Raw genomic sequence first — 20839 nt, 5'->3', positions numbered from 1 at the left:
TCCAACCTCTGGGTTTTTGCATGGGCGCTTCCTTCTGCCTGGAATAAGCTTTCATTCTTGTCCTTCTGGTGAACTCCCTATTCATCCTTCAAGATTCTGCTCAGATAAACAACAAGGATTTACTGTACAGAACAGGGAACTATATTCAATATCTTGTAATACCCTGTAATGGAAAAGAATCTGAAAAAAGAATGGGTATGCAGAACTGAATCACTTTGCCGTACACCTGAAACTAACACAATATTGTAAATCAACTATAATTAAAAAAAAAAAAAAAGATTCTGCTCACATGTCACTCCTCTGTGAACAGGGAGGTTAGGCGTTCTCTCCTCTGTTCTCCCGTATGTAGCATGGATAACACATACAGCACTTATAACATCATATTAAAACTGTTTCTGTACATACGTTCTCCTCTTCTGAAGGATGTGAGCTCTTTCAGTGCAAGCCCTGTACCTATTCATCTTGGGCTCTCCAGCATCTAGCTTAATTTTGGGCTTGCTATTCTTTGTATCCCTACCTAGAAGACCATTAACAGACTGGACCTGCTTCATATTTAGGTAAAAGTGGTGGCACAATTCCAGTTCTTTGTATGGGAAGCCAAGTAAAAGATTGATCATGTTAGTGAGGCAATGTGAAAAACAGATTTAGAAGAGTCCACTAGGATATTAAATCTTGAAATATCATGTTCAGCTGTTTCTGGTGGGAGTGCTGTTTTGGCTATTAGAGCCAATTCTGACATATAGTTCTTTTATCATGAATCACGTAATGGGAACCATTTGGCCTAGACCCTAAGTGATGTGTAAAAAGACCATTTTCTCAGTTTCGTTTTAGGAAAGTTGGTCTAAACTTAACTGGACTTGAGGTCCATTTCTGAATGGGCTCAGGAAACACGTTATCACCTAGAGTAGTTGACTTTAAAAGCACAAAGTAAATCAAGCACGTAGCAAAGAGTTTCTGCCATCAGAACTATTTAAAGTCTACTGTGAGAAGCGAATTCTGATTGTTGACAATTTACTTACCCTCATTAACTCTGTCAGTGGGATCAAGCCAGGAGGGGCAGAGAGTGTAGTCCAAACCCTCTCTCAAAGGGAGAGTCACTCATTTGAGGTCTAGACCCACTCATTTAAAGCCATCATCTCTTAGAAAACATGCCATTTTCATCCCTGTAAATCCGATTTTTCAAGCCAGCTTTGGGTATGGGATTCGGCAGGGTTTAGGCAGGACCAATTCTTGGCCTTGGTGACCCTCTGTGCCCCTTTGTTGCTCTTTCCTTTACCTCTGAACCTGCATTAGCACTGGTTATGGACTAAGCTGTTGTGTTCCATGCTCACTCCTGGTTACTGATACTTAGAACCTCCACCTCAGCGCCACCATGCAAGTCAGGATTGGCAGAAATTGCCTTCTGGTGTTCAGATCGCGGTGGCAAGTAGGGTAAAACAAGGAAATGTATGGACCCCTCGACTAGCTTGTATTTTCATGGCTAGATACTACCTTTCGAGTCACCTACATGCACCTCTCCCTACTACTGAGAATAAAATAATTTCCTATGTGTTGATGGTATGGTTCACTTGCCAGACACTGGGAGCTGTTACAGCAGGTGCTTGGTTCTGATATCTACTGAGATTTTCTTGTGCGTTTTGTGAATGATTGGTACTGTCTACTGAAAAATGTTTCAAGCTAACGGTCATGGAAAAACGCTGGGGTTTCAGTGGCTTGTTTATTGATGTTTTGGAGCAGAATGCTACATTGTTTCCCGAGGAACGTTTCTGTCTGTGGCATATGTATTCCCTCCACCTGTCTTAGTTTGCAGGTAAGGTGTCCCGAGAAACAGTTTAGTTACATTCTTTAATTTTTATGGACAAGTTTTAATGAATCAAAGTTCTGCCCAGTTAATTGTCAAACACGTACCTTCTGTCCATACTCCAGATTCTTTCTAGAGCTCACAAAATCAAACTGGTGGCTAGCCTAAGCTTTAGCAAAAAACTCAATTGAAGAAATTAATGGTAAAAAATAAAAAGTTGTCTGAAGGACATGTACTTCATTTATTGTCCTGTGTATATTTTATTTGGACAATCAGCTCCTATGTGCTTGGACCACAAGGCTTTGATTTATCAGAGAGTTGTCTTAATGTCCTTTGGAATTGTGTCATTGATCTTAAAAAAGGGACATTATAAATAGCTCTCTTTTCCATTATTACAGTCTGGGATGTTACCCATGGTAGTGTCTAATTTTCTTATGGATCCAAGATTATCCTTTGGTTTCAGAATCAGCAGAGTGGTGTCTGGTTTTTAAATCCTAACTCTCTAGGAAACTTAAAGATAAATTTGCTATCCCTCTCCAGCAGTGGGTTAGAGTGGTGCAAGATGTATTTTATTTATTGATCTCCCCAGACTTTATTCTTTCTTCACAGCTATGTTTCCCTTACCTCACTTTCCTCAAATATTTATTTTATAGTTTTCCTTTACACATAGTTTTTAAACTATCAGAATTCCTTTGTGGCTCAAGGTATGCAGAAATAGTGCTAGGAAAAGGGAAAAATAAATCTTTCTTAAATGTTTAAAAATGTATACGTGTGACAACTATGAACTGGAACAGTAGAAAGAAAATTCTTATCAATATATGTGTAATTGAGCTTACAATTCATCTAGTTTCTGGAGCGATGCAAACGTATTTTCACCGAGGTGATTAATTTTGTTTTTCCTCATTACCCTGAAAGTAAAAAGAAAAGGATGTTGTAGCTTCCAGAGGTAACTGATAGGTGAGTTATTGGAGAGGAGATTAACAACCTGCAAAAACAAAGATAATTACGTGGAGTGCACTTTTCACATCAAGAGATGTTGAAGTAGCGTGATAAATTACCCAGTCTGTAATAACTTTAATCTTAAATTTCCCAGATCTTTCAATGATGATAAAAGTAAAACAGTGTTCAAATTTCTAAGTGATTTAGGGAAGAGCTCCACAGGGGAAGAGTGAAAACCCTGACTCCTGAGAATACAGACTGAGCATCTGCACGGGGAGCTGTCCTAGGGTCGCCTCTGTAGGCTTCGTGGTGTGTCTGTCGAACAAAATACCTCCCACACAATAGCACTGGTGCACATTGGGCAGTTGATGTGATTTAGGGTGGAGATGCTGCAGGAGGTCTACTTTAAGCTGGACCAACTCAGAAGATCTCTAGTTTGGGATGCTGAATGAGACTGTAAGTCTTGACAGTTCATCTCTGCCCTGATGTCGTGTTATGAGATCGCATAAAGGACTAACTCACAGGAAACCTTTAAAGGATTTCCAGTTCTTGAGGCATTGTGGGACATGCCTGGAAGCTGGCCTCGTCCCATCCGCAAGTATTTATTTCCTCTCAGCACTCCAAACCGTTACCACTTTCTCCCAGCATCCTTGGACCAGAAAAGCACAAGCATCTGCCAAGAGGAAACTCACGAATGATGATTTCTTCATACAGAGGGTTCTCTAAACACAAATACAAGTAGAATAGAGAAGAAGGGCTACATTTTTTGGATATTTATTTGGCCTGTGTCCTTTAAGTGCAATTTGGTTTCCTTTGGGCAATTACCATGAACTGTTTTGCATGACTGATAGAATCCTGCATCTGAAGACTGCTAAACTCACTGCAGAAAAGTTCACACATTTCAGTGGCTTTGAGCCCACTGGAATGGGGCAGAGGGCATAACTGGGTAAAAATTTTTGTTGTGTCAGTGGTAGCTATTGCATTGCCCGTACACAGGGGTCCTGTATATTCGAGTATGATGATTTTCAAACTTTTCACATGGTAACCGACAGTAGAAAAATGCATTTTGCATTGGGACATAATATACACCCACACAACCCAAGATTCATGGAACAATACATTTAATCATCTGAATTGCACTCTGATGTTTTTATTCAATTCAGTCCCATTCTATTTCATTTACAAGATGCGGCTCGGGACATACTACATTGCTTTCATCACCTGCTTGTGAGTTTCAACCCACAATTTGAAAAATACTCTTCTGGAAGAATAAACTGCAAATGAGGCAGTTATATTTTTATACTGAAGGAAGCCCCAGTATCCCTCACTGTTATGGAAGAGGCACCCTGAATTTAAAATAAGCCAGAGAGGAGTATAAGGAGAAATTACACTCGATAACATTCTAAGGTTTATCCTGGTGTCCGCAGTTACATCCTCAGGGATGTGAACATTCTACAGTTTCTAAAAGTTATAATTAATTTCCCCCCATGATCTTTGCAGTAATAATTTTTATAGATTAGGACTTTAATTTGGTGTTTCTCAAACTGAGATCCAAGGACAGGTTCTAGGTGGTTTATGAGAAATTTTTTTTCCATTAAATTGGGTCTTACTTGTAAGGTTGAGAAAAGCAGGTCTCACGTAAGATAGTACCATTGTGATCACCCACGTATGTTGTGAATCTGTGGTTATACCTGGTTTGAACTTCAGTCATTTTGCCAATGTGCTTCCTTTTCAAAAAACTTCAAGTTGAGAGGGAACATTTGCTGTAATTACTATGCATGTTTATGCTAGATTCTGTTCGCATAAATGACTCATTTTACTTGTAAAGAGATAAAACGGTACTTCAAAAGTACAAAACATTACTTACAAAACAGTTAAATTACTGCAGGAAATAAAAGTCAAATTCCTTAAATTATGGATATGGTTGCCTTCAAAGTCCCTGAAATATAAAAATAAAAAGTGATAAAGCTAAATTTTAATCACAGACAAAAGTCAGTCGGTTAAGAATGATTTGTTTTCTAGTAAAATATCTTTTTCCCACATACTGCTTATTTCATAGGGATTCTCACATAATGTAAGTGTAGCCACTTACATAATAGCCGAAATGATATATTTATATATAATGTTTCTTTTTTTCTGTGTTAATAGTAAAAATGTTTTGAGTTGCGTCTGTATGAGGGGTTCATATGGGTACATATGCAATCCTAAGGAATGTGAAGAGAATGAAAAAAGCACATGGAAAGCTTTTGTTGTGGTAACTACCAGCTATATAAACAGAAAGCACGTAGTGATCCGCATTAAACACCCGTCCAGAGATACCAATGGCATTTCTCTGAGTGGCCTGACTCTATCTGCTACAGCCTGCAGAAGATTCTACTATTGCTGCAGAAGCTGCTACCGCAAAACAATGTTTAACCTCTACCTCCCTTGCCTAGACACTCCCAGAAAAAATTCTCCATAACCTTTTACCACTGAGAACATGCTTTCTTGCTTTATTATATGGCCACACAGGCCAGTGCAGAGGGAGACCCACAGCTGCCCTTGGCTCTCCACTCCCGACTCAGGGCGCTGCTTGCAGACCTGACTTGAGCTCCTGTGCTGTGTGTGTGATGCTAGGTCACCAACGGGAGTCTGGTCTGAGCAGCAAACTTGTCAAAAAGTTGATGTTTTATTGTCTCTGCTTCATGGTTTTCATGAAGGCGTTCTTCTATTGCCTGTCTTTTATCTTGTCGTAGGGTTTATGGTGGAAGTTCATAGAACAGAGTAAGCCGAGCTCAGGGATACACTTTCAGAAGCAGATGCTGGCTCTTAAATCTACTCATTTTACCCCAGCACTTAGCTTACCAGTCACCATGCCACGTAAAGCCATTCAGGAACAATTGCCACTAAAATATATGAGCTGAGGTCTGACACAGCTACTAAAATCTATGCAGGAAACATGAGTAGCATTAACGGACATGCCTATTTTTTTCTGCTGGAGAGGCTATATCTGGGACTCTCAGTTTTATTTTGGCACTGCAGTAAAAATGGATGCTGACAAATCAAAGTCTACCTGGAAGATCTGGAAGGCCAGCATGTAAGCGTTCTAGAAATCAAGTCAATGGACTAAAAGGGTGTATTTATCACAGAGGAGAGCAAAGAAGAGAGATATATTTGAAGTCAGGCATAGGGCTTTTCTCTGTTGCATCAGACTGCAAAATCAGATTTACTCGTTGAAGGACACAAAGCATTTCAAATTTAAGCTCACAATCCATGGTGTTCAGAGAATCAGCTTCTTATTACTATAGTGATCTAAGAAGGGCATATACTATAGCAAGGTTTTTGTAGACGGGATTTCTGTACATATGGAATGTTGTGTTAAAATCTTAAATCTTGATTCTAGATCACCCTTCTAGAGAAAAACTTCCATTATTCTATTAAACTGGAAATGAAACACTTGTAGTACTATCTTCTTTTGATCATTAGGCTTGGCCAAGGCTTTTTGGCCTTCCATAACGAAGGTTGTCATTGACACAGACTGTTCATTTCCTTTTCCTATTTTGTTGTTGTTACCATGAATCTACCACCAGGGGGTGACGTTCTCCTAAGCCTCACAAAATTTCTTGATGTTAGTTTCTTGTTAGTTACACCTGTAACTTTTTTTTTTTTTTTTTCTATTAAGGTAGCAAAAACATTTAAGTTAATATTAATTTACTATTTGTAAAAGTCAGTAAGAGGCATAAACTAGGGACTTTTGATTAAATTGTTACATTCAATGTTGAGTTTATTTTAATCTTTATTTGTGAATTTGCTTTGGCTTTCTTCCTAAAATTAGAGGTTTTAGTTCTTGATATGCAGGGGTCTGGCATACAAATCTGTTCCTTGTGCCAGGGCTCCAAGTTCTAATGGACCTGAGGGGGTGTTTTGCTTACTTAATGCCTGGATCACTTTTCCAACTTAATGATCCTCTGAATCTAACCACTTTATGTTTCCCTCTATACATGGCAGAACTGGCTGAAAAATGAAAATTTGGTTCTTGGATCTGAAGAACAACAATAACAAAATAAAAACACCAAGAATCTTGCCCTCTCAATTCTCTCTCTCATCCCCCTAGGGGCTTTGTAAACACGCAAATCTCCTCTCCCTCTACTTCCTCCTGTACTTTTCTGGCTCCTATCTCACAGAGAAAATTGAGGTGATGAAGGAGGGGAAAGCCTTCGCCTTTCTGCCCGACATCCGTGATTTACCTGTATGTGCACCTGGTCTCCTACACCCAGGATGCGATGACCCTCCTTCTGCTTTAGGCTAATCCCGCGTTTCCTGAGTTTTGTTTGTGAACGTGTATGTCCTAAAATACATGGTCAATTCTGGTGAATGTTTTTTGGGCGTTCTTCACTTTCAGGTTTATATCTATTAAGATTAAGCACAGGTACATAGAACAGAGACCCAACTATAACAGCATAACTACACAAGGATTTAAAACAAAAAAAATCTAGGGTTAGGTAGTCCAAGGCTGGTCTGGTAATTTTACCAAGTTGTTAGAAACCTAAGGTCTTTCATATTCACGGTCCGCAGGTCCTTGTATTTGTGTTCCAAGATGTTGCTAAAGCTTGAGCCATCATATCCGTCTTTTCTGGATAAGGAAAGAAAGGGAGGGTCTGCCTGTTTCTCTTTAAGGAGGTTGCCCAGAAGTTCCACACTATACGTCTTCCTCCTCATTAGTTAGGGCTCGGCCACGTGGCTCTGTCTAGACGTGGGGAAGTCTGGGAATGTAGTATTTTACCTGGGCACTTTGCCGCCCAGGATAAATCTGTTCTGTTATCGAGAAGGGACTTTGCACTTTGATATGTACCAGTTAAAGTTAATTCGTTAACTGTGTTATTTAGTTCTCCATATCCTTTTTTTGGTTTTCCTTGATCTTTCATGGACTGAAAGAGGTGGATTATTATTTCTTACCGCTTATGTATGTCTATTTTTCTTTTGTTTTGGTTGTTATATGAATCTATTTGGTGCATATATATACTCCTAATATAATATCTTGTATTGGAAATTGCACACTGCAGCATTTAAATGTCCTTCTTTGTACTGCTTAATGCAAATTGGCCAAACTTCTACCTACTTAGATAAAAAATGATGCCTGCTTTCTTTGGTTTGCATTTACATGGCATATTTTTGAGCAGTCTTTTATTTTTAATCTTTCTTAATCACTTAGTTACAGCTGCACTTTTTTGTACATAGTACTGAGTTAGGTTTTGCTCTGTGAGCCAACTTGAAAATCTGTTTTTCTTTTTAGTAGGTAATTTTAGCCCACTTATGTTTATCGATCTGACTAATGTATCTTACCTTAGTCTGCTATTTAAAAATATTATTATATGGTTTTATAGCTTCAAAAATCTTTCAACAAATGGCTTAACAATTTTATTTCTTCTAACATTGAAAAAGGTTTGTATATTCTATTGGTAACCTTTATAATTATAACTTTACCCAATATACCATATCTTCTCTTTCTTAGAGAATAACAATAGCACTTATCAATTTCCTATTATAAGAAATGATGAAATTAGTGTATATTGTCTTCCTGCCTTTTCTTTCATCTCTCTCTCTCTCACCATAGGATTTTGATCAATTATATGCTATTTATTAATATTCACCTTAGGAATATCAAATATCCACATATTGGTAGATTTCTTAGTCTTAAATGACATCTCTTGACACCAGGCTATTTTTCTTTATAGTTTTATGGTTTCACTTTATTACTTTGAAACTGCTTACTCACTTAAGATTATTGTGGCTCTTGCCGAATCGAGTCCTGTATCATTCTGTGATATTTCTCTTTATCCCTGGTGATAGTCTTTGTTCAGAAGGCTATTTTTTTCCCAATGTTAACACAGCCCCTCCAGCTTTTTAAAAAAATTAGTGCTGCATTTCTTATCTTCATTTTACAGCTTGAATATCTCTGTTTTCTCTGGTTGCCTCAAGCTCTTTTCTTTGCTTTTCTTTATCTTTGGTTTTCAGCAGTTTGACTATGATTTGTCCAGTTTTTTTTTTTTTTTTTTCTTTTCTACTTCTGCTTGTTTTCTTTTCTGAGGTTCTTAGATTTTTTTTTTTGGTTTGTTGTATTACATCATTTTAGAAAATTCTTGGTCATTATCTCTTCAGATATTTCTTTGAAAAATGAGCAGGACCCTGTGTCCCCCACCTCTTGTTTGTAGAAAAGCTTTAGCCTCCTAGGCCTTCCCTGAGTTCCAAAGAGCGGATTTAATCAGAGAGGTGAGAAAATGGTGAAACAGAGGAAAACAGTCAAGCAAGACAAAATATAATAGTTTAACCATAAAGCAAAGTCAGGGACCTTTAGTTCCTCCTCAAGGGCAATAGATAATACCCTGAGCCATATCCTTGAGTTGTTTTGCAGACACTAAAACCCTCACCAGGTGGAGGAAGTTAACGGCATGCTGATCACCAGCACGTAGACCCCAGGCTGGTTGGAACCAGAAGGTTGATGATTGAGATTCCCATAACATCACCCTGTTACCTCACCACCAACCAATCAGAGAATCGTGCACAAGCTGATCACACACCCTGCAGTCCCCTCCCTCACCCTGCCTTTAAAAACCCTTCCCTGAAAACCATCAGGGAATTTGGGTCTTTTAAGCATGAGCTGCCCATCCTCCTTGCTTGGCACCTGCAATAAATGCTGTACTTTCCTTCACCAAAATCTGGTGCCAGTAGATTGGCTTTGCTGTGTGTCTGGTTAGCAGACTCAAGTTTTGTTTGGTAACGTCTTCTGTCCTGTTGTCCCTCTCTTTTTCTGTGACCACTTTAACGCATTTTGAGAAACTTTTATATTATCCTGTAACTTTTGGATTCTCTGTTCTGTCTTCATTTTATGCTCCGTTCTCATTTTGATTCAAATGAAAGCTTTCTATTGACCTATCTTCAAGGTCACTGATTCTTTTGTTAGCTGTGTTCAGCCTGTTGAAGTAATTCTCTGATTCTCTTTAAAGCTTCCATCTCTTTGCAGACATTTTCCATGTGTGCATGTTTTGCCCACCTTTCCCACTATATCATTTAACTGATTAATCATAAGTATTTTAATTTCCTTGTTTGGTAGTTGTAACATCTGAGTTATCTCTGGGCCTAGTTCTGTTGATTGGTTTATAATTTGACAAGGATTGTTTCTCTTGCTCTTTCTGGGATGGGGCTTTCTCAGCATTGTTGTCCCGCATGCCCCAGAAGCCCCAATCCACTTTGCAACAGTGCAGGATCCTGGGCTGGAGAGGTTTATTTGCCCCTATTGCTGGAGTAGAGAGCTTTGACTGCTACCACTCCTTTGGAAGCAGTGGGTCTATGCATGGTCCCTGGCTGCAGGAAGATTTTCTGTCCCTCTCCCCATGGCGTAAAGCTTTTGCTTCCTAAGAGGGAAGAGTCTAGGGGGGAAGGTGGGGTTTGTGCCTGCATGCCACCAAAGAAGACTCTGTCTGGTTTCCTTAATTACTCCCAGCTTTTTCCGTGAGCTGGTGGAGGCCAGAGAAAAAGAGCCTGTTAGGAATAGCTGGCTCCCTTGAGTGTGGGGTTCCCAGTATTCCAAGGGGTTACACTAGCCCACACTTAACCTTTAGAGGTTTATTAAAATTTTAGCAGTTTTCTTTGTACCTGCTCTGTGAGGGTCAACTCTTCACCTTGTGCTCTGCCAAAAGTGGTATACTGTATATGTCCCGTCTCTCTTGGTCACTCCTTAGAGTTCAGTTTACCTGCTTGCCTTGTGACTGACAGGGTGGAGAAAATTAAGGCTGCGTAGATTGTAAAGTTCTTTCTCATTGGTAGAGTGGGAGCAATATTGTCTTGAGGCTGTCTACAGCTTCAGCACAGCATTGTTGGAATGGAATTGTCATATATAATACGTATCCTTCCGTGACTTTTTCTTTATACTTCGTATTATGATCTTGAAATTGTGCCGTGTCGATTGAAGCAGGGCAGGTGCATTCATCTTTATTGCACCTGTGTGTGTATATCCCATCTTATTTGTCCATCCTTCCCACGGCTTCCAGAACCTTGCTCCATAATGCATCCTCACTGTTTTCCATGTTTACAAATTCTTTCCATTAGCTTCTTCTGCCTATATATAAACTTGCTTTGTCTCATGCCCAGATAAAGGCTTACTTTACCTTCTCGCTCTTTAGCCCATATTTGGCTATTGCCCCATCTGTTCATATGCTTATTTATTAGCTATATTCCTTCCTTTTTGAATTTCACATCTTTTATTGTGGTGTTTGTAGTTTTTTTTTTTATTGCTTTGAAAGAACTACATTAAAGGTTTTAATCTGTTGTCTGTTGTATGTCTTGCAAATATATTCTCCTGGGCTGTCATAACTCTTTTTGTTTTATTTGTATTTTTCTACTTAACCATCGTTAAACAAATGTTTGCCGACACATCCAACAGATTTTCTAGTTTATACTTTGCTAAGTGAAAGTTCACGTGCAAGGTAAAGATATTGTAACTAATTTAAAAAAATGACTACTTATAAAGCAAAAATTATTACTAGCATTAAAATTGGGACAACATTCACTCTCAGGGATGCATGTGGAGTGAGTTGTTTTGGATAGCTAAAATTTAAAGATTACAATTTTGGTAACAAAAATTTAAAAAGTCCACGTCTTTAGTAATAAATCTTAATCATTTTTTATTTTTATCTGAAATATACATTTGGCTACCTTTTTAAAAGCAAAGGAGAGATTTCTTATTGTATGGGCATAAAATCTCCCACATTTGCTTCTGGTCTCAATGCATGAATTTTTAACTTACAAATATAAATATTAATCAATTTTACTTCATTACTAAGTTTGGATCACTGAGCATGTAATAACCATTAATGAATTCTTTTGAGCCCAAATTTAATCACCACAAAGGATATTGCACTTAATTTGCCCTTCCCTTGATGACTTAGTTTGTCATTACTGAGGGTACTACACTGTCGTATCAAGATGCCCTCTGGACTTACTAATGATTTGGAGGATGTTTCTCTTCCCCTAGATGGTTCCAAACTAGTGTGTTTTGAGTTACTCTGCTTTTTATAGCATTTCTTGCTCCTGCTTTATTATCAGGTTGCTAATTGTTACTTACTAAAATAAACGTTTCTAACTCCCCCTCCTACTTTTAGGTTGGCTCTTCTAGTCTGTTGTGAGCTTAGAACTCCAACAACCAAACCTTTGGGAATTTCCTACAAGATAAAAGACAGAGGGAATTTTCATATACAGAGTATATGCAGGTTATTGACTGAACTTTTAAAGAAATATGTTGGATTTATTTCTTCATTTTTGCCTGTATTTTAAATAGACACGTTTACTGGGTAATTGAGTTCTGCATAGGTAGAGTGATGCTAATTACCACAAACAAAACTACTGTGTAAAAAACTCTGTGAAACATATTCTGTTGTGATGAGGCTTCAAAAATAAAGTCTAAGTATCATATTCTTATTACACAGAATTTAGCAATGAAACTAAAGTGGCTTAGTCTCTCTGTACCAAATGAACAGGTGAACAGATTGACAGGGGGAAGGGGTGATGTTACATAGATATCATAACATCCCTTCTGTCTTCCTTCTTCCTGCCTCCAAAGTATGTTTTGTTTTTTGGAGATGTTTTATTTTGGTAAGAGTTTAGAGGAGTTAGTTTAGATAATATTGATGTTTAATAAGAAAATCATGCTAAAAATATTAACAACTACCATTTGAAAAAACCTGACATCCGAAATGAACTAGGCAAAACCAGAAAAGTTAGTTGTCTTCTGTAAGAAGAGATAGAGGGAACCCTCCTACACTGTTGGTGTAGAATGTAAATTGGTGCAGTCACTATGGAGAATAGTAGGGAGGTTCCTTAAAAAACTAAAAGTAGAGCTACCATATGATCCAGCAATCCCACTCCTGGGCATATGTCTGGAGAAAACTCTAATTTGAAAATATACATGCACCCCCAATGCTCATAGCAGCACTATTTACGATAGCCAAGAGATGGAAGCAACCTAAATATCCATCAACAGAGGAATGGATAAAGAAGATGTGGTACATATATACAATGGAATATTACTCAGCCATAAAAAGAATGAAATAATGCCAGTTGCAGCAACATGGATGAACCTGGAGATTATCACACTAAGTGAAGTAAGTCAGAAAGCAACAAATACCATATGATATCACTTATATATGGAATCTACAAAAATGATACAAATGAACTTATTTACAAAACAGAAAGAGACTCACAGACATAGAAAACAAACTATGGTTACCAAAGGGGAAAGGGAGGGAGGGATAAATTAAGAGTTTGGGATTGACATATACACACTACCATATATGAAATAGATAACTAATAAGGACCTACTGTATAGCACAGAGAACTCTACTCAATACTCTGTAATGACCTATATGGGAAAAGAATCTAAAAAAGAGTGGATGTATGTATACGTATAAGTGTATATCACTTTGTTGTACACCTGAAACTAACACAACAGTGTAAGTCAACTACTATATTTCAATAAAAATTTAAAAAAAGAGGAGATACAGCAACTTACAGCCAGTGCAGCCTGGGCATGTGCTGACAAAGAGGTTTGTCAGGCAAGCGGGTAAGGACATTATTCATCAGTGCTCTGAAAAAGAGAAACAAAAAGGAATCTCATTTTTCTGTTTCTTTTCTCAACTGAAGTCAAACGTAGTTTTATCATTATTCTTATGAAGCCGTGAACATCTACTAAGTTCGTTGTCTTCTCACTCAAATATTTTTCTGTTAAGTCTTGATATATTTAAGTGCTTGTTAGTAATAACACTAGACAAATGGTAGCCATCATATGGAGGAAGCAGTAGCACCAGCAACTGACGAAAAGTCCTGTGCCCTTCAATAGTGGGTACTGAAAAGGAGGTGATTTTAAACAAACATTATTTTTCTTTACCAAGATTAATATAGGATAGTACTGGTGTGCTTAAGAATATTTCAATAAAACATGGCAGTGGGGCTGTGTTCAGTTTTGATGGGCTGACATTCTAGAAGATGGAAGATCTTATAAAACTGTTACAACTACAAAATAGCCTCATAGGATATGACTAGGAGATGGTTTTTAGTTGAAAATTCCCTTTTAGGGTTTTAATTCCAAATGTCATAATGTTAAACGCAAAGCAGTAATTTTTATTCATGCCTTTTCCTTCAGTTGAAATATTTGCATAAATTTTTAGTACTTACAGGAGAATAAGAGAATTTAGTCCGTAAAATGTTAGTGGGGAAATTCGACTGAGATGATTCTCTTCAATTATCCTGCCAGCCAGAAGAAAACAATGGATTCATTTACATATTTTTTGAACGTAAAGACTAATACTATAAAATGCCACATAAATTAAACATACAGCCACTCTAGTCTGTGGAGATCTTCAAAAACACCCGGCTTCAAGAAGGTTATTCTGTTATGACTGAGATACCTGAAAAAAGAGAAATAACTACAGTAAATTTGATACCTTCCTGATATCTTATAACAAGGAAAGGAAGAACAATAATTGTCTACCTTAAATTTTCTTATATGTTGTTCTCATCAGGCCATTTCCCTGCCTTCAGAACCCTGAAAGTTCTTTATCACTTACCTTTTCACGTTTAGGTTTTCATTTCCCAATAATCAACCAACCATCATCCAGTCCCTCACTCACTCTGTCTATTCATTTATTCATCAAATTGTTTTGAGCCCCTATGCTATGGCACTGTGCTAGGTGTGGAATCGCTTTCTCTGAGGGGCTTTGCATCTAGTAGAAGACAGCATGTGAGCAGGTAGTTATTGCAGCAGCAGAGGGAAAAGAGCAAGAACATACAGTTCCTCTGACTTTTCAGCGGAGGCGGTGCGGCATCTGCTGGGACTGGGGAAGCAGACCTCGGAGGGGAGAGGGGACAGGGAGTGTTAAAGAAAGGGGTCTCTATTCCTGCCCTGCAAATAGGTTCATCTGTGCCATTTTTCTAGATGCCACATATATGCGTTAATATACGATATTTGTTTTTCTCTGTCTGACTTACTTCACTCTGTATGACAGTCTCTAGGTCCATCCACGTCTCTGCAAATGGCACCATTTCGTTCCTTTTTATGGCTGAGTAATATTCCATTGTATATATGTGCCACATTTTATCTTATGTGCAAACCATAAATAGAGACATGGACGTAGAGAATAAACGTATGGACACCAAGGGGGAAAGGAGGGTGTGGGATGAACTGGGAGATTGGAATTGACGTATATACACTATACTGTGTATAAAATAGATAACTAGTGAGAACCTACTGTAGCAGGGACCTCTACTCAATGCTCTGTGGTGAGCTAAATGGGAAGGAAATCCAAAAGAGTGGGGCTATATGTATACGTATAGCTGATTCACTTTGCTGTACAGCAGAAACTAAGACAACATTGTAAAGCAACTATACTCCAATGAAAATTAATTACAAAAAAAGAAAAGAAAAAGAAAGCAGGCTCAGTTGAGAAGAGCCTTGGATGAGGTGTATCATTCACAAAGCAAAGCGTGGGTGGGAGTGATTCCAGGCAGAGGAAATGGCTTATGCAACGGTGAGAGGTGTGAGGGTGACAAGGTGAGGGGTCACGGGGAAGAGGCTGTGAGGGGATGCAGGAGATGCCCCTGGAGGCAGGCATGGACCTGCTCTGGAGAAAAGACACTGAATGCCTCGCTGGAGAGTCAGACCCATTGTACTTCGACCCGACTTTGCTTCTCACTCTTCTGCAGAGTGAACCGACTCTTCTGCAGAGTGAACCGACTCTTCCTTCTCTTATGCTGATCTCTTACGTGTTTATTTCTTTGTTTTCTTCCAAAAGCAAACACCAGCTTTTAATAACTTTCAAAATCACCTCTCTTCTTTTATAGAGGCCTTAGAGTCTTATTTATTTTTTTAAAAATTTATTTATTTTATTTATTTATTTTTGGCTGCGTTGGGTCTTCGTTGCTGTGTGTGGGCTTCCTCTAGTTGCGGCGAGCGGGGGCTAATCTTCGTTGCGGTGCACGGGCTTCTCATTGCAGTGGCTTCTCTTGTTGCGGAGCACGGGTTCTAGGCACGTGAGCTTCAGTAGTTGCGGCTCGCGGGCTCAGTAGTTGTGGCACGTGGGCTCAGGAGTTGTGGCACACGTGCTTAGTTGCTCTGCGGCACGTGGGATCTTCCTGGACCAGGGCTCGAACCCGTGTCCCCTGAATTGGCAGGCAGATTCTTAACTACTGCACCACCAGGGAAGCCCCTGCATTAGAGTCTTTATGTGGCCTTTTTTCTTTGTTCTTCCTGAAGAAAACTTTTGGGCACACGCACAACCACACAGTCCAACAGAAGCTGGTAAAGAAAGGGAAATATTTGGAAAACTCTAATTCCACTTAACTTTGTCCTTTTGGTTTGGTAAGCGGAGGTGAGACTCTCAAAATACCTAAGGTTGCCAATGGTAGCAAAAGCACTGGACTCAAATGTGTGCAAAATTCCTTTCCTTCCATTTTGTCTTAAAATGGCAGAGAAAATGTCTTGCGTGTTTATTTTTGTCTCAGTTTCTCTAGTGCAGCAACTCACTGCTCTGAATCTGCTGTCAGACAGTTTGGCTCCTGGCTTTGCTACTTGTTAATAGTGTGACCTGAAACAAACAGCAACTTCAGAAACCCTCAGTTTCCCCAACTCTAAAACGGAAATAACACCAGTACCTAATTCACTGGGCTGTTGAACATTCGAGCCGGGCACGTCAGGAACACTTGGTGCGTGTTAGTAGAACGGGGTCTCTGTTCAACCTCCCACTTCAGCTTCTTTCCTGTTCTTTTTCCTCACTGCCTATGATTCTCATGCAACTATTTGTTCAAATTCCTCTTCCCCGATACACGGACCACACTGATTTCTCTTTCTGCTACTCTGACAGATCTTAGAGCTGACATCCTGTAAAATCTGTCCTTCCAGGAATCTCCCCTTCCCCATCAGATTTGACTTTTCTTGTGAGTAGCAAAGGATAAGACCCCATATTAGAGCCACTTCCTTCCCTTGCAAGCCTGGAGCCCAGTCGGACACAGGAAGATGTTAAGAATCTCTTCAACACTTGCCCTGAACACCTCAGGGGCTCCCTTAAGAGCCACTAGAAATCCTCTAGAAAGGTACTTGATCCACGCCCCCCCATGCCCTGTGCTGTCTGATTTGCCGCGTCCTCTTCATTTTTCAGAGTCATCCTTCACTGCTCTGGACCCAAAATAATCACTCCTTTTCGGGAATCATCTTAGCGGTTGTGGTCTGAACAACATAGGTCTAAGTCTTAGTTAAGTAAACTCCCTTGCCATTCTCCAGTTGTTGTGTGTATGTTGGCATTGTTTCCCCACCGTAGACTGTAAGCTTCCAGAGAGCGAGTGGGTGCCTCTGCCCGGTGGAAGCACAGGGTTCTACCTGAAATGCTAGGTCATAAGGAGCTGGAAGGCAGCAGGTCTGACTTCTCTTTCTATGTCCCCCACGGTGTCTCGCTGAAGACCTTGCACACTATGAGGGGTAATGAATGTCTATGGATGAATGAAGAGCGGTATCTGATGTTTACCCATGAAAGACCAGAACCGTGTGACATTTTAACACCCAGACAATATTCTCGTGCCAGGAAAAAACCAAGGAGCAGGTGGAAGACACTTAAGTTTACTCTCCAGTCTGTACTGTCTCTCAAGAGCCTCCTCCACATCCATTGAACATTAAACCAAGCAGACGCTGTTCAGCAAGTTTTGAATAGATTCGTGAGAGGCTGTAGAGAAAGGTAGTCAGAAGCCTGATGAGAACGAGTCCAGTATTGACTTTGAGTAATTTGCTAAGACACCAGAGAGCAGGGAAGGGATAGACATAGCTACCGGGGTTACTGTTAAGACTTAGGGTCTCCGGTGACCTTCTTTGCTAGTAAATGATTAGGTGGCCTTCTTGACTCAACCCCAAACTCTGATACAGCCAGTGAGGAATCTGACCGGAAAGAGTTTCTTGGGTTAAGGAGTAAAAAAATGGGGTAGGATAGAAGGCAAGGGGCCAGAAATAGAAATACAGGGAGTTGTTTATTAATGTGATTTTTTGGGTTACATTTCCATTCAATAACTTCTAGGTGGTAAGTTTCAGCTGCCTGGTAAAATGCAATGAAATGGACCTTTGAGAAAGATTATTTTAAAAAGCTTAGCTCTTAACCACAATGAGATACTACTTCACACCCATAAGGATGGCTGTTATTAAAACAATACAACACAAAACAACAAAATCCCAGAAAATAGCAAGGGTTGTTGAGGATGTGGAAGAATTGGAACCCTGTGCACTGCTGATGAGAATGTAAAATGGTGCAGATGCTGTGGAAACCAGTATGGTGGATTCTCAGAAAATCAGACGTAGAACTGCCATGTGACCCAGCAATTCCACTTCTGGGCGTACACCCAAAAGAATGGAATGCAGAGACTCAAATATTTGTACAGCAAATTTCATAGCAGCATTATTCACAATAGCCGAAAGGTGGAAACGACCTAAATGTCCATCCATCAAGAAATGAATATAGAAAATGTGGTAAAATATATATATATATATATATATATATATATATATATATATATATATATATATATATATACACAATGGACTATTATTCGGTCTTAAAAAGGAAGGAAATTCTAGTATATGTTACAACATGCCTGAAACTTGAAGGCATTACGCTAAGTTTACGACGTGATGAAAAAGGCCTGACACTAAAGGGAAAATATTACCTGATTCCACTTCTGTGAGGTCCCCTAGAGTAGTAAGATTCATAGAGACGGAAAGTACCATGGTGGGTGCCAGGGGCTGGGAGGGGCCGTGGGGACTTAGTGTTTAGTGGGTGTGGAGTCTTAGTTGGGTAGGTGAACAGTTCTGGAAATGGATAGTTGTACAACAGTGTGAATGTACTGAATGCCACTGAACGAAACCCTTAAGAATGATTAAAATGGTAAATTTGTTATATATATTTTACCATAATTAAGAAAACAAGCTTTGTTCTTTTAAACTTACCGTGCTTTATGTATTTGTAAAAGCAGAATTAGTGGGAAAAGAGTAACTGGAGAAGTCTTTGGGTTTTTTCCTTCATAAATTTTAATCATCACCAGGCTTTCTCACGTTGATAAAGTTCATTCAATCCTCATTCCCGTCACCACGGCTAATGTATATTGAGTTCTTACTACGTGCCCGGCACAGTGTGCCCAATTCTTCCCACGGATTTTCTCATTCATTCCTTACAACAATCCTGAGGTAGGTACTGTTGTAGTTTGCATTTTACGGTAGAGGGCGCTGATGCTTAGAAAGGAAATTAAGTTCTCAAGTTCACACACCCAGTGAGTGGTGAGGTCAGGACTGGGACAGCAGCCTGTGTGGCTCAGGGGCCCATGCCCTTGGCCCCAGTGCTGTGCTGCACCATCCGCTGTCTGCACGTCCCCTGGGCACTGTCGTGGGCGGGAGGGCCGTGTTGGGTGGGATGGGTCGGGCTGCAGGCCACCACGGACGGGCAGGCTAACTGGCGCTGGTACTTACAGTTTAGTAAGACTGTAGAGTCCTCGGAAAGCATAGACAGATACGGATCTAATCTTATTGTTTTGCAGGCACCTGTGAAAATGATTATTAAAAGGAAAACGTAAGGAAATAGAGTTTCAGTTCTGCAAGATGAAAAGAATTCTGCGGATGGATGATGGTGATAGCCCTGCAAAGATACGGGTGTATGTAAGGCCTCTGAACGTACACTAAATGGTCAAGCCAGTACATTTTATGTTGTGCGTATTTTACCACAATATCTTGTGATAACCTATAATGGAAGAGAATGTCAAAAAAGAATACATATATTTATACGTATATGTATAACTGAATCACTGTGCCGTATACCTGAAACGAACACAACATTGTAAATCAACTATACTTCAATAAAAATTTAAAAAAATAAAAAAACAAAAATAAAAAAATGAAAGAGGAAATGTCAAAAAATTCTTAAAAATTAAAAAAGGTAAACATAAAATAATTTAGCGGAGCTGGGTATCATCATGTCACTTTGTTTCTCGATTAAGTTCACATATGATTAGGCTAGTTTTTATTTGGAACTTCTAGTTATAAAGGTAGACACATGATAGCTAAAATTTAATGTTTGAATTTTTAGTGAGTGAAACTTTAGTTTTAGTGCATAGTAATGCACTCACTAATCAAACAAGCCTAGAAGCCTTTTTAACTTTTAAACATTTTCTGCTATAATTCTACAAACTTGACGGTATTCAACGCAGTGCTGGCAAAACTACAAGGTTGTGACATCGTTAAGACCCCAAACCGTATTCCATGTAAACCACAAACTGGCCAAGCAAGTCAACTTGAATTGTATTAATTTGACACCTAAGTTTTGCTCCAAAAACTGTTTGAGGAAACTTATCAAGAGTATATAAGACAAACGAGAAAAACAGAAATAGAAAGAATCAGGTCGACCGAGAAGATTGACAATATTCCAGAATGTAGAGGGTGGGACAAGTTTTAGGGGAAGCATATGTTAGTATCTTATTTTTAGCCTGGAAGAGTCCCCAAACTTCCAAAACTAGACGTATAATTTTTGCTAAAAGAAAATTTCCAGGAACAAGAAGTAAAAACAGTAACAGTTGGTTTTCAGATTAAAAAACAAACAACAAAAAAGGATCAGGTCTAGAAGAAGATAAATTAGCTTGGAAGGCCAAGGAAGAATGCTGGCTGCGGAGTTCACTGAGGTCATGCTGGAGGTTGGGCCTGGAGTTAACAGGAGGTCAAAGGAAACAGAACCTGGAGCACAAGCCGTTGCATCCCACACACCCATTTAAGCTCTGCGCATCTACGTACGCTGGCCCCAGGTTGTGAACAAGGGCAAAAGTAAGGGCTTCAAGTCTTATTTCTTCTGCTGATGCAGCTCACTATTGTTCTTCAGGGTTTGCTGAGTTTATGTATAATTTTCTCAGATTTTAGGAGTGATAAGGGATAAACCAGTATGAGCCAACTCTCAGTTAATTAGAAATTTTGACTAAAGGAGAGTCCCTATTTCTCCAGCATGCAAGAAACCTAACTTTAATTGTAAAATGTTAAGTTTCTTATACACCTAACACTCT

At 39.2% G+C, this 20839-nt stretch overlaps 1 protein-coding gene across 5 annotated transcripts in view; it reads right to left on the bottom strand.

The window, feature by feature from the left end:
- RXFP1 (relaxin family peptide receptor 1) overlaps positions 1-20839 on the bottom strand; it is a 109516-nt gene that overhangs the window by 17230 nt on the left and 71447 nt on the right. For 4 of the 5 annotated variants that reach the window (XM_068542026.1, XM_068542023.1, XM_068542024.1 and 1 more), the window contains 6 exons: positions 19266-19337; positions 14107-14178; positions 13946-14017; positions 13284-13358; positions 4608-4679; positions 2638-2709 (listed from right to left, as the gene is read on the bottom strand). In XM_068542026.1, the coding sequence (XP_068398127.1) occupies positions 2638-2709; positions 4608-4679; positions 13284-13358; positions 13946-14017; positions 14107-14178; positions 19266-19337 (435 nt within the window). The remainder of the gene's footprint in view (positions 1-2637; positions 2710-4607; positions 4680-13283; positions 13359-13945; positions 14018-14106; positions 14179-19265; positions 19338-20839) is intronic. The other variant, XM_068542025.1, reaches the window with a different exon arrangement.

The sequence above is a fragment of the Eschrichtius robustus genome, chromosome 4 (assembly GCF_028021215.1).
Source record: "Eschrichtius robustus isolate mEscRob2 chromosome 4, mEscRob2.pri, whole genome shotgun sequence".
Lineage (NCBI taxonomy): Eukaryota > Metazoa > Chordata > Mammalia > Artiodactyla > Eschrichtiidae > Eschrichtius > Eschrichtius robustus.
The sequence above is the reverse complement of the archived record's forward strand: the minus strand, read 5'-3'. Positions and strand labels throughout refer to the sequence as shown.